Raw genomic sequence first — 15,002 nt, 5'->3', positions numbered from 1 at the left:
TGCTTAAGTTATCCATGAATACGTGTTCACTCATTGTGTTCAGATGTTTATCCCAACGTGTAATATTTGTTTTATTGTTTATGTGGGGACTGCCCCTCTTTCTGAAGTGTAGAAAAACCTACGTTTCTGTTCCAAGTTGCACCCGAGCTGTTGTCACCTAGTCCTTGAGTGCAGGACAGGTATTAAGAGACCATGGGGCCCCATACAGCCAACTTGACAGCACCCCTCCCCTCAAAAAAAACCCCAGTTTGCTATGCTTCAGCTATGAATGAACACAGTGAGCGATCGGTACTGGTCACTCATTATGTTCATTCAGGAAAGGAAGGGACTGGTCAATGTGACATATTTACCGGACCCTTCCCCCGCTCTCCATCCTGAAGGATCCTATTATGTGATTGTAGCTCCCGGTGGGAAGGAGAGGAGGGAAGCCGGCAGCACTGCGGGGGGAGGGGGGGCACACGGGGGGAAACATATGATTCACAGGGAGGGTGATGGGTGCGGTGGGGGGGCACATGGGGGTAAACGTATGATTCACAGGGAGGGTGATGGGTGCGGCAATTACTGGAACCGATCCCCTGGATCAGAGGTATCAAACTGGTGGTCCTCCAGCTGTTGCGCAACTACAAGTCCCATCATGCCTCTGCCTTTGGGAGTCATGCTTGTAACTGTCAGTCTTGCAATGCCTTGTAGTTTGGCCACAGCTGGAGGGCTGCCAGTGACATCCGTGTTCTATATGCTTCCCTCTCCAGCGGGAGGGAGAGGGGGAGAAGGAGGAGAAGCCTTCAGCTGCTGCAGGGAGAGCCATACAGGGGATCGGTTCTAGTAATTACCCCCCCCCCCCGCCATGCCAATCACTCTCCCTGCCCACATCCAATTCACCAAGCTAGCCTGGGCCCCGTACAGGAGGACTGGTGGGGCCCCCTTATCCCTGGCCCCGCCCAGCTATTATACCTTGTTCATGTATCCCAGTTCTCTGGCAGAGGCACTCAAGCTGGGTGCCAGGTGGTCCGTCACAGGGACAGTGTTGCATGACAGAGCAATTGGGGGGGCAGGGAAGGAGACACACCAAGTCCAACCCCTCCACACAATTCCAAATGTCCCCAATATGAAAGGTTCTCCCAGGGCTCCAGGGGGGCCAATGTTACCGTACTGGAACACACCAGACCCCCCTTATCATGTGCAATAGGGGTCTTCAGACAGAAGGGCCACAATAACGTCTTATCTTACCCAGTGATGTGAGGGGCGGCTGATTGTCCATCATGACGTCCTTGTAGAGGTCCTTGTGTCCTTCTAAATACTCCCACTCCTCCATGGAGAAATAGACAGTGACATCCTGACACCTTATAGGAACCTGACACACACAATGATACAGTCACCATCCAGACACATCCCTTGTCTGTTACTGGAGAATGTCCCAGAATTCCCGGCACCGCTCACCTCTCCTGTCAGCAGATGGACCATCATGGTGGTCAGTTCCAGGATCTTCTGCTCTTTGTTCCTCTCAGGTATCGGAGAACGAGGGGGAGGCACCATGGTGGGGCTCTGGGTCCTGCTCCATCCTCCTGAGATTGGCTCCCCACTAGACTTCTTCACTGCAACATAAACCTACAGATCAGGAGAAAGAGAAACCGATATCAATCATCTGACATCATCTACATGTCTACAAGAAGTACATGGTCTATTGGCCAGACTAGACCAGAGTGATGTCATGTGACCTCCCAGAATCCTCCTCACCTCTCCGGTCATGTCTGTGTTTTATTAATAGAGATCAGAGTGATGTCATGTGACCTCCCAGAATCCTCCTCACCTCTCCGGTCAGGTCTGTGTTTTATTAATAGAGATCAGAGTGATGTCATGTGACCTCCCAGAAACCTCCTCACCTCTCCTGCCAGCAGTCCCATCATCTTCTTGGTGACTTCTAGAACCTTCTGTCGTGTAGAGTTCAGGGATGGAGGTGGGCGGATGGTGATGGGATTCTGGATTCTCGAGGATCTTGTGGTCATACGATGAGATCTCCTTCTGGTCTCATTGTCAGTAGATTTCTTCATGACTCCTCTACAGTTCTGAGTGATACAAAGATAAATCTCACTCTCCCATCATCCCTCACCTCTATGGTCAGCTCTAGATGTGTCCTCCAGGGATTGGTCGCAATATTCCCGATTCAAAGGACGGACATCTCCATCCAATGACAGGACTACAATGGGGTCGGATTTGTAGCTTCTTCTAGAAGTCCTATAATAGAGTCTCTAATGTTCTCATAGTAAGGCTCACTGACCCACCAGTAGATGTTCCCCATGGATCTGGCAGTCGGTGGGCGTGGCATGCTGGCAGTCATGGATCTCACTGATTGGACTAGAGCTGACTTTGCTCTCTTCTATAACCAATGCCGCCATCTTGTGCTATAACCAGATATCATAGAGTACGGACACTTCATGTATTCATAGTACTTGTGTGCAGCTCCATTCCAGCGCCTCCTGCTGGCCCTGGGCTCCCCCCTCCATCCTATCACTGGGAATGACAGAAGAACGGTTTCTGTGTTTACAAGTGACAACGCGCCTCATTGGACGGTTCTGACGAGGACCCTCCCCACCCCGCCACTCAGGGCTGAGACAAGGGAGGGGCAGCTGACAGGTGCTGTGTGTTCACAGGCTGGAAGGGGTGTATGTTGAGGGTTGGGAGGTAGAGGGTGCAGAGGTCAGAGGTGAGGAGAGGTTGAACCCTGCACTGTGTATGCAATGCACTCCTGAACCCTGCACTCTGTACGCAGCGCATTCCTGAACCCTGAACTCTGTATGCAGCTCCCCCCTGAACCCTGCACTCTGTACGCAGATCACCCCTGAACTCTGTATGCAGCGTACCCCTGAACCCCGCACTCTGTACGCAGGTCACCCCTGAACCCCGCACTCTGTACGCAGGTCACCCCTGAACCCCGCACTCTGTACGCAGGTCACCCCTGAACCCCGCACTCTGTACGCAGGTCACCCCTGAACCTTGCACTCTGTACGCAGGTCACCCCTGAACCCTGCACTCTGTACACAGGTCACCCCTGAACCCTGCACTCTGTACGCAGCACACCCCTGAACCCTGCACTCTGTACGCAGCACACATCTGAACCCTGCACTCTGTACATAGCGCACTCCTGAACACTGCATTCTGTACATAGCGCACTCCTGAACCATGCACTCTGTACATAGCGCACCCCTGAACCTGCACTCTGTACATAACACACCTCAAACCCTGCACTCTGTACATAGCACACTCCTGAACCCTGCATTCTGTACATAGCACACTCCTGAACCCTGCACTCTGTACTCAGCTCACCCCTGAACCCTGCACTCTGTATGAATTCCTACACCTATTCTCTGACAGGATAAGCCTTGCTTGTGCGTATGATGTCATAGATTAGCAGAACATCAAAAGACTCTGAATCCCTCCCAGTGTACAGCCGAGTCAGATTTAACCCCTTCATTACACTCACCTCTGCAGTCAGCAGGTGGAGGATCTCCAGGGCGAGGTTCAATATCATCTCATTCCGGGGAAATTCCTTCCTCACAAAACTCAAAGATTTTTGATTGTCCATCATGACGTCCTTGTAGAGGTCCTTGTGTCCTTCTAAATACTCCCACTCCTCCATGGAGAAATAGACAGTGACACCCTGACACCTTATAGGAACCTGACACACACAATGATACAGTCACCATCCAGACACATCCCTTGTCTGTTACTGGAGAATGTCCCAGAATTCCCGGCACCGCTCACCTCTCCTGTCAGCAGCTCCATCATCTTCTTGGTGACTTCTAGAATCTTCTGCATGTTGTGTCTCTCAGGGTTTAGGGAGTCACATGGAGGCACTGTGATGGTCATATGATCACCTGACTTCAGAGGAGGAAATCTCTGTATTGAGGAACCAATAGGAAATTCATGTTAGACTCCCAAAATCCTCCTCACCTCTCCGGTCAGGTCTGTGTATTATTAATAGAGATGAGAGTGATGTCATGTGACCTCCCAGAATCCCCCTCACCTCTCCGGTCAGGTTTGTGTTTTATTAATAGAGATGAGAGTGACGTCATGTGACCTCCCAGAATCCTCCTCACCTCTCCGGTCAGCAAGTAGATGATCTCCAGGGTGAAGTTTAGTATCCTCTCAGTCATGTGACTCCGGTCCTCCTCCATCCTCATTCGTGTCGTCATTTTATCTATTCTGGCTTTCTTATAGAGAGATAATTTTGATAAACTGAAGTAAGAATTATTTGGAGTTTCCTGTAAATATAAAATTAGATCTTTTTCCCTCCTCCGCTGCCACTTCTAGCAACGTCTCCTGTCTGTCCCTGACATCACTTCCTATTTTCCATAGAGACTTCCTGTCTGGGTAGAAGTGAGATCACCACGTTGTGGAGCTCAGAGGAACTGCAGCCCCGAGAACCGCCTGGTAGTGTGGCCCCGGCCTTGTGCTGGGTGTGTATGGGTATATCTGTTTCTCTGTAATTGGAGGTAAAGGGCGCACAGGGCTCTCAAGGCTGCAGACTGGTTACACAGTAATAGGATGTGGATGTGAGGGGAGGCGGTAATAGTAGGTTTGCCGATCATTCTCAAATACAACTCCAGCCTCCACACTGCTAAGCAAACCTACTAAAACACTCTCATCAAGGCCCTCTCATCCAATCCTTGTCAACTCTTTTCTACCCTTAATTCCTTACTCCACCCCCCACTGCCTCCACCCACCAACTTACTGCACAGGAGATTGCCAGTCACTTCAAGAAGAAGATTGACACAATTCGTGACGAGATCTCCAGTGTCAAGCTTCCTCCTCCAACCAACATACCAGGCCCAACATCACACTCAACACTCTCTTCCTTTGACCCTGTTACCACCGTGGAAGTTACCGAACTCCTTTACAAGGTCCACTTCACCACCTGTCCTCTGGACCCCGTCCCCTCACGACTGTTGCAGCCTCCTTCCTGCTCTATCCTAAACTCTCTAACCCACATCTTCAACCCCTCACTCTCCATGGGCACCTTTCCTTCCCTGCTCAAACATGCACTGATTACCCCCTTAATCAAAAAACCCTCGCTGGACCCCACCTGTTTGAATAACTTAAGACCCATCTCCCTGCTCCCATTTGCCCCCAAGCTTCTCGAGTGCCTTGTTCACAACCGAATGAACTGCTACCTCACCGACAACAACCTTCTTGATCCTCAACAGTCTGGATTCCGCCCACAACATTCCACTGAAACTGCCCGACTAAAACTCACTAACGACCTACTAACTGCTAAAACCACCAATGGCCTTTACTCCATACTCATCCCAACCAATGACCATTACTCCATACTCATCCCAACCAATGGCCACTACTCCATACTAATCCCAACCAATGGCCATTACTCCATACTAATCCCAACAAATGGCCACTACTCCATACTCATCCCAACCAATGGCCACTACTCCGTAGTCATCCCAACCAATGGCCACTACTCCGTAGTCATCCCAACCAATGGCCACTACTCCGTACTCATCCCGACCAATGGCCACTACTCTGTACTCATCCCGACCGATGGCCACTACTCCGTACTCATCCCAACCAATGGCCACTACTCCGTACTCATCCCAACCAATGGCCACTACTCCGTACTCATCCCAACCAATGGCCACTACTCCTTACTCATCCCAACCAATGGCCACTACTCCATACTCATCCCAACCAATGGCCACTACTCAATACTCATCCCAACCACTGGCCACTACTCCATACTCATCCCAACCATCGGCCACTACTCCATACTCATCCCAACCAACAGCCACTACTCCATACTCATCCCAATGGCCACTACTCCATACTCATCCCAACCAATGGCCACAACTCCATACTCATCCCAACCAATGGCCACTACTCCGTACTCACCCTAACCAATGGCCATTACTCTATACTCACCCTAACCAACGGCCATTACTCCATACTCATCTCAACCAACGGCCATTACTCCATACTCACCCTAACCAACGGCCACACATAGGGGTTGATTTACTAAAGGCAAACAGACAGTGCACTTTGCAGTTGCTCCCGAGTTTAGTTAAATGAAGTTACACTTTGCAAAGAATACCCGATTGGATGCAAGGATTGGAGGATGCTCGCCAACAGAGCTTCTCCTCATTTGCTAAGCTCCAGAGCAACGGCACTTTACAAAGTGCACCGCCTGTTTGCCTTTAGTAAATCCGCCCCATAATCTGTACCAGGGTTGCCAACCATCAGTAAATTTACAGACAGTTTGTACATATCAGGGGCTGATTCACTGTTCAACAAATTTTTATTTATTGCCAGTTTTAGAAACAAAAGGATCCATTTCTTAATGAATTTCACATTCTGAGTTCAAATATAACAATGAAATTTGTGAATTGGCTCTAGTTTTTCTGTAAACGGAAAGTTTTCTACTATAGGCGTAATGACTACATAATGCACAATAATTATATAGATAGATGTCTTTCCACAAATATAAAGCAAGTGATATTGACTACATAACAAAGCCTAAATGGCATAATATATTGCATAGGATTACCAAGAAAAATTATAGCCATAAGCTAAGTTGAATCATTTTAATACTTCGGATTCTCACTAGTTTTGTCTTCAGTTTGTGTCGGTTTTGCTTCTCTTGGCTTTTCTCTTGTATTCGAGGAAAGGACTATCTCTTACAACTGCACGTGACTACACGCTTCAGGTTCTTCCTCACTTGACTCAACCACGAAGGATTCTGGTGCTTTAGGAATTGGTAGCCCCTCTCCATGAGGAACTGGACGTATTGCCGATGGAATATTTGGATAGTGCACAGATAACTTTTTCTTCTTATTTAGCCCTTTTACAATTGGAGGCACCATACAAAAGTAACAATTACTAACATGATCTGTTGGCTCTCTCCAAATCATTGGCACAGCGAAAGGCATAGATGCCTTTTTTCCATTCAACCATTGCTCCAGTGCCGTCCCACAAGAATTGCAGCATATATGTGGTGCCCAGCTCTTGTCCTGGTCTCCTATCTTGCAGCCAAAATACAAGTTGTAGGCTTTCTTAATCATTCCTGTTATCCTCCTTTTTTGTGAGATAAAAGTTATTTCACCGCAGATATAGCAGAAATTATCTGCTTTATTCACACAAGTTCGAGGCATTACTGAGTAGCCTATATAAGCATAAAACGAAATGTAAAGACGCTGTCGAACTACAATCAGCTACAGATACTGCAGCTTTTATGCAGTGAAGTGATGCAATTAAAGGCTAATATTGCATCATCTCAGTATACATGCAATTTTCTATTGGTCACCAGTATCAATTGCGCAATATGCAGCTGAAGTTGCATCATAATTTTGAATGGCTTACGTCATTAGATGGGTGAATATATCATGGAAACTAGAGCCAATCAACATTTTTTAGGGTCATTTTCGTTTTCAGCACCCCAAAATTATGTAAGATTAGCTAATTTTATGCCCAAAACTTTTTACCTGTTGAACAGTGTTATTAGTCACATGACTTGTTCTGGGTATCCTCGGTGCCTCCGCATTGTGGTTGTACTGTTTAACCCCCTCCAGGAGGATTCCCCCCCTTCCCCTCCAGAGGATTCACCCCCCCCCCCCCTTCCTGACCAGGCCATTTTTTGCATTACGGCTGCACTGTGTTAATTTAGTGGAAAATTGCACGGTCGTGCAACGCCGCACCCAAAATGAAATTGACGTCCTTTTTTTCCCACGAATTCAGATATTTTTCCAGTGGTATTGGATCGCCTGTGCGTTTTTTAATTTTTGCGCTATGAAAAAAAAAAAGACTGACAATTTTGAGAAAAAAAACAATATTTTGGACTTTTTGCTATAAAACGTCCAGTAAAAAAATGTAAAAAATCAAATTTCGTCATAAATGGCGGCCAAAATGTATTCTGCTCCGTGTCTTCGCTTAAACAAAAAATCCTGATACGTGTAAATTAATTGGTTTACGTGAAAGTTATATTTTTTAATAGTAATGGTGGCGATCAGCGGGAGTACGGCAGGCATTCTGACACTGGGGGGGAACTGGCTCGGTGTCACTGACATCCCCAGTGACACCAATACAGTGATCAGTGCTAATAAAAAGCACTGACACTGTACTAATGGCACTGGGCAGGAAGGGGTTAACATTTGGGGCAAAGGGTTAACTGTGTGCTGGAAGTGTGTTACAAGGGGGCAGGGTCTGTTACTAGGGGGCGGGGTCTGTGTGCCTCACTGTAATCACACTGATCTGGATGGCTGTGCTGTGCAGTGTGCCCGAGCCAACAGGGAGGAGGACTGTTAGTAAACAAAACAGTCCTCCTCCCCGTCGGAGATGCTTGGAAATCACCGGGCGCCGGCGGGTAATCACCAGCTGGGAACCAGTGATTGACAGCCAAATAGCAGCACTGGTAGGCTTTGTATTGTATTTGAACTGGTTTGCTGCATGAAGATTCCACCTCTATGGACGAGGTTAAGGACTTACCTTCTCCATTCCACTTGGTATCCGAGAACATGTCACTTGGGCAGTGATACGGTGAGAAGGTGAAGGTCTAAGGAGTAAGTGCAGATAGAGAGGGAGGACCATCACAGACCAAGAGACCCCTTCCCTCAGAATCCCCTTGAACTTAGGGGTCTAAGCCTGAGTACTTCATTAAGGGCCTTAAAGTTTTTAAGCACCACTTACCCCTCATAGCCCCCTCAGTTCCTCTACTTTCCTCAGTATTTCCTCCCTCTGACACTAATGATGAACATATCACTTGGGCAGTGATACGGTGAGAAGGTGAAGGTCTAAGGAATAAGTGCAGATGGGTATGGAGGACCATCACAGTCCAAGAGACCCCATCCCTCAGAATCCCCTTGAACTTAGGGTCTAAGCCCGAGTTCTCCATCAAAAGCCTTAATGTTTTTAAGCACCACTTACCCCTCATAGCCCCCTCAGCTCCTCTACGTCTTTCAGTATTTCCTCCCTCTGACACCAATGATGGAACATAGCACTTGGGCAGTGATACGGTGAGAAGGTGAAGGATTCTGGACCCTCTTGGCTTGCCAGATTCTCTGTTGGCTTTGTTTTGTTATTGAACTGGTTTGCTGCACGAAGATTTCACCTCTATGGATGGGGTTAAGGACTTACCTTCTTCATTCCACTTGGTATCCTACAACATGTCACTTGAGCAGTGATACGGTGAGAAGGTGAAGGTCTAAGGAATGAGTGCAGATGGGGAGGGAGGACCATCACAGACCAAGAGACCCCTTCCCTCAGAATCCCCTTGAACTTAGGGGCCTAAGCCCGAGTACTCCATTAAGGGCCTTAAAGTTCTTAAGCACCATGTCACGGATCCAAACCCATGCACACGCCCACAGCGACTAGCTAACCGAGGCGTGCATGTCCAGCCGTGACTTGGGGTAAGAGGGAATGAGGGTACTTACTTTGAATATATAAGACTGGCCGTGATACACTTTCACAGCCCGCACTACCTCTGGCCAACACTAGAGGGAGACTCCACTCCAATCCAGCTGGCTGACCACACACAGACAGATACAAATCTTATATACAATCTGGTGCACTCTAAGGGTTGAGGAGCAGCCTAGCAATTGGCACACCCTTCTAGGATTCCTCAAGCTATCCTACAAGCCAGAACCCCGATGTTAATCACTCTTCCACTGTCCACACACCTCCACACCAGACACACAACAAATGGTAGCTTACCACCACCCAACAGTTTGTCCGCAGACTGGTCTGCTGAGACACTCCACACACACAGATCTCCATCTGGCAGATCTGCTACTTTACAATCTGCATGCAATCTATCAACACGCAGTGCAATTGCATACAGATTGGCAATGAACTTGACCGAGCATATAAAGACACTGCAATACAACAATCTCTCCGGCGATATGAGCCCGAGCTTAGTACACAGAAGTCACTTATTCATTTTATGATTTAATATACAGAAAGTGGGCGGAGCATAAAATATGTACAAAGAAAAAACAATTACAGAAAATGCAAAAAGACACACAATTGGTTATTCACCATAAAATAAAAGAGAATAAAAACAGAAATAAAACTTTTACCAAAAGTTATCCTGCGACTGGAGCAAGTCAGAGAAAGTCCGCGATTTGCCAGTCAATAGAACTGGCTCCGTATGAATCACACTGTTCATATCTCAGGGTCCTCAATTTATTGAGATATGGACATAGGCTGGACATTAGCCCTTGGCCAATCAACCCTGGGGAGTGTTCTTGTACCAGCCCACAGGACGTTCTGGGTTCTGAAGTGCCCAAAGTCGATTGGACCAGGAACGGTTTGAATCACCAAGTCAGGGATTGAATTTCTGACACCAGATCATCAGTCCAATCGCGACAGTACCAATCACTGTTCAGCTGGCGCAATCAGGCGCCATATAACTGTTTTCTGTGTTTCTCTGGGATTCTACAGAGGCTACAAATACAGTTTTACATGCAGATGTAGCCTACAGTGTGTCCAATCAGAAGGAAGTATTTTCATCTCTCTGCAACTAATATTTTAGCTTTCATGAGTGATGAAATATATTCCTTTGATCTGTGGATATACCTCAGAGCTTGGCAGACACATCAGAGCCCTCTTCTGGTCTCCAGCTGCTTCTCGAAGCCGAAATGACTGGAGCTCTTCTTTTAGACTTCAAGAAGGTGACTACATAGGCGACAATGTATTTTTGGTATCTAGATGTCACCTCCAGTCTAGAAGCTGCTCTGTCCTTTCAGATGCTAATTGGTGGACATATGTCTCTGACTGAATACTGATCACTTAACTTATCTTTAATAACATGGAACTGTCAGGGACCATCGCGACTCATGGGTCTCCACAGGCGTAGGTGTCTGCCAAGACGTGTAGGTGGCAGGACACTAGGACCCAGACGCACCCGTCGTCTTGACAGTACTAGGCAGGCACTAGGACCTAGGCTACGCCTGCCAGGTGCAGGGCGGGCTATTTAAACCAGCTCTGCACAAACACTTGTTGCCGAATGGTCTTTGTATGCTGTTACCTGTGTTGTGAGTATCTTGATCTGGATTGTTGACCTTGCTGCCTTCTCCTGTCCTGACCCTTGGCCTGCCTGACTCTGCTCCTGGATGTTCCCCTTTAAATCTGATCTTTTGGTATTGACCCTGCGTGTGACCCGACTATCCTTTGCCTAACGTTTTGTACCTCACCGACCCGCTAGTTACCGACCCGGCCTGTATGACTCTGATTTAGCTCATCCATCCTGCAGGGATCACTAGGCTCCCTCACATCAGACTCTTAGCCCCCTGGAGCTCCTGTCAGACTCCTCTACCCCTGTTGGAGATACCTAGCAGCTGCGACCTGGTACCGGAGAGCTCCAAGTCCATCCCCACCATCAGGGGCCCTGGTGAACAAGTGCTCCGGTGCTTAGGCTCCACACTCTGGGGAAGCTCTGCCAGGGGATTGATAGAGGTGCTGTCAGGCGGTCCCTTACAGGAACTAAGCTAAATCTACAATGACATATTTCTACTGATCACATCTCAACTACTCGTATCTTACATTTATGTTACATCTCCCCCCTTCTAGATGACGCATAACTGAGCCTAAACGGGTCGGCTAACGCGTCTGCCAGGAAGGTTCCCTAGTTTGGGGGGGAAGTTCTCCCAACTAAAGCTTGACACCGCTGACATTTCAGCCTGTCCCCCTGCAGATAGGAGAGGGCTACTGTACAGCTCTCAGAATGATCCTAAAGGGTCTAGATCACAACTGGCCAGCAGATCGCCCTGCGGATCCACTTTATCCACTGGCCACCGACTACCTACTTGAAGGGTACAGGCAAACCTGTCATTGTGTGCTGTCATCATTTTCAGCCACTGGCCATAGTCATCTGGTGGTTCTCTATTAGCTAAAACACCCAGATGCTTGAGCCTGGCATAAGGTCGTTCCTGGATGATCTGGACCTGGTTCCATGGCTTGGATACCAGAACCTCCACCCTCTGACCTGTCTCCCACATTTCTGCTCTTTCTGCTTCAGCCAGAGACTGGTCAGCACAACCCCTGAGTTCCTCCGAGCTGACATCAAACCTATCAGCCAGCAAGAATACAGTGTTGTCAGATCCAGCCTCTGAGAAAGCAGATTCAGAGGAGGTCAGTATTCCCCCATCATCCTGTGATCCTCCCTTTGCTGTGCACAGCAATGAATCCTCAATCATGATACTCATAGCTGTGGGGACAAAGGATAAATCCACAGAAGACTTTATTCCACCAGGGGTCATCCTCTGACCCGTGCCACACTCTTCTACTCTGTCCTCCTTAGCAGAACATCTGTCAGCACAACACCTGAGCTCCTCTGGGCCAACATCAAACCTATCAGCCTGGAAGTACTCAGTGATGTCAGCTGCAGCTCCTGAGGTGGAAGACACTGATTTGGCTGAATTTGCCCCAACATCTTGCAGACTTCCCTCTGCAACACACAGAAATGAGTCTGCACTGGCAGCACCCGCGACTGTTGTGACAGAGGGGAAAGTTACAGGAGAAAGGATCTCACTAGGGCTTGTCCTCTGACCCACGTCACACACTTTTACCCCGTCCTCAGCAGAGCGTCTGTCGGCACACCTGAGTTCCTCTGGGCTGGCATCAGATGTAACAGCCTCTGGAAACTCAGTGCCACCAGCCCCAGCTGCTGAGGGGGTAGAGTCAGAATGAGTCAGATTTAAACCCTCATCCTGTGGTCCCTCCTCTGTGCTCCATGGCCCAGGATCCAAAATGACATTACTGGTATCTGTGGGGACAGGGGAATGGACAAAAGAAAACTTCATTCCACAAGGGGATAGAGGCACACAACACTGGTCTATACCAAGACTTACTAAAACACAATGTGCCTTTTCCCCGGGAACTTCAGAAGAACATTGTTTCTTTACATATGGGTTCAAAACCAAACTCCTTTTGCCCATACAACCTCATCCTGCCATTCACCACTGGCGGTCCTTCAGCCAGACCCCTGAGATCCTCTGGGCTGCCATCAATTTTTACAGCCTCAGGGGACTCAGAGCTATCTGCCACAGGTGCCAGGTGGCACAGTCTGAGGAGACCTTAGGCCCTCTGGGCCAGGTTCACAAGGGTCCAACTCAGCTAGATTGGGCCCTTCCACAGACAGTTCCTCTGTAGCAGTGGGCAATGACTGGTCCGTGGCTGACTGGTGGGCACCCCGAGTCACCACTGCAGCAGATAGAAGGTCTGCCTTGCACATATCATTACATTTGGCATCACATAACACATTCTCAGTTGCAGAGTCCTCTGTGACTTTAAGCTCTTCTGCAGGCCTTGATTCCAGAGAGCCACTAGGACCAGGACCTGGTACACAGTCATTCACCCCCTGACCCTTTCCAGAATGTTCACAGAGTCTTCAAACAGTAGTTTACATGAGTCCAGGGTCTCAGGTAGCGGTGTAGGTTCTAGGGGGGCTGGATATGGCTCATAATGGGCTACCAACCACCCCAGGTCAGTACCCAATAATACATTAGTGGGAATGGCATCTGTTACACCCACTTCTCTCATTCCTCTCCCAGCTCCCCAGTCTAAATAAACACAAGCCGTGGCAACAGCTGGGTTGATGCCCCCAACACCCTTTACAGTCATGGTCTTACCAGGAATAAGATCCTCAGGGCTCACCAGTTCTGGGTGCAGAAGTCACCTCCGCTCCGCTGTCCCTTAGGCCGGTAGTAACTTTGTCACTCACAGTGACAGGCTGCAGGTTATCGGAGAGCCCTCCGGCATTCCTGGAAACACACAAAACAGTAGACTCTGGGCAGGTTGTCTTGGTAGATGGTGGGAGAGCCTTCTTTTTCTCAGAGCAGAATACACTAAGATGACCTATCTGGTGGCACAAAAAACATCTCCAGGTATCCCCAGTTGTTGGGGTGGCTCCTGAAGGTCTGGGTGCCTTGGTCCTCTGGCAGTCCTGAGAAGAGGGGCCGGTTGCTTCTCCTCCTTTACAGCTGGGTGCAGTAGTCCTCCTGTTGACAGTTATTCTGTTAGCCGCATAAAAGTCAGCTATTTCTGCTGCTTGATCCACTGTCTTGGGATCTCGGTCCAGTACAAACTGCCGGACCTCAAAAGGACATGTCTGTAGGAACTGTTCCTTAATCATTAGCTCCTGTAGGGTGTCAAAGGTGCTTATGGACAGTCCCCTTAGCCACTGTGCAGACTGCAGACAAGGTCTGTGTAGCTGTCATTAGGACCTCAATGCAATGTCCTGAAACGCTTCCGGTACACCTCTGGTGTGAGCTGCTACCGTTTAACAATGGCCTGCTTAAGAGCCTCATAGTCCCTTTCTTGGCCCTCTGAAAGACTCACAAGCACATCCAGGGCCTTGCCTTTCAGCCCTGGTATGAGGTACTGTGCCCATTGCTCCTTGCTGACTACATAGGTGACCTTTTATTGACATCTAGGTGTCACCTCCAGCCTAGAAGCTGCTCTGTCCTTTCAGAGGCTAATTGGTGAACATATGTCTCTGACTGAATACTGAACACTGATTGGTGAACATATGTCTCTGACTGAATACTGAACACTTATCTTATTATTAATAACATGGAATGAAACTAAATCTACAATGACATATTTCTACTGATCACATCTCAGCTACCCGAATCTTACATTTATGTTACAGGGCCCATTGACACCAATGATGGGGTGCAATTCCTCCCAATGACCCCAACGATGGGATCCAATTCCTCCCAATGATACAAAAGATGGGGCGTTGTCTATTCCCACTGACCTCAGGACCTTTTCTACTCCCAACAGCCACATTCCAGCGCCCCCTAAAGTCTGAAGAACAGTAAGCTGGCCCTTTCATTAGAAAGTTTGAAGACCCCTGGTTCAGAGTACCACCTCCTTGTCTTGGCCCAGAAAACGGGCATTTTTTGCTTCACTTCCCATTGACTTCACTGAGGGGTCCAGGTTCAGCATCTGAACCATTTAGAAGTTCACCCAACCCTGCTCTATCTGAGCCCAGGGCAGTCCGG

General features: G+C 48.5%; 1 protein-coding gene across 1 annotated transcript in view; it reads right to left on the bottom strand.

The window, feature by feature from the left end:
- The window catches only part of LOC149465080 (uncharacterized), a 29,931-nt gene extending 25,614 nt beyond the window's left edge, over window positions 1–4,317 (bottom strand). Inside the window, 5 exon segments of the mRNA XM_089673798.1 lie at window positions 1,228–1,351; window positions 1,438–1,605; window positions 1,881–2,063; window positions 3,479–3,670; window positions 4,038–4,317. Of these exon segments, the coding sequence (XP_089529924.1) occupies window positions 1,228–1,351; window positions 1,438–1,605; window positions 1,881–2,063; window positions 3,479–3,670; window positions 4,038–4,190 (820 nt within the window). The 5' untranslated portion in view covers window positions 4,191–4,317.
- Between the last annotated feature and the right edge of the window lie 10,685 nt (window positions 4,318–15,002).

This window comes from Staurois parvus, unplaced genomic scaffold (genome assembly GCF_062004578.1).
Source record: "Staurois parvus isolate SC_StPar_1 unplaced genomic scaffold, SC_StPar_1.0 ptg000144l, whole genome shotgun sequence".
In the NCBI taxonomy this organism is placed as follows: domain Eukaryota; kingdom Metazoa; phylum Chordata; class Amphibia; order Anura; family Ranidae; genus Staurois; species Staurois parvus.
This window is presented reverse-complemented; position numbering and strand designations above follow the sequence as displayed.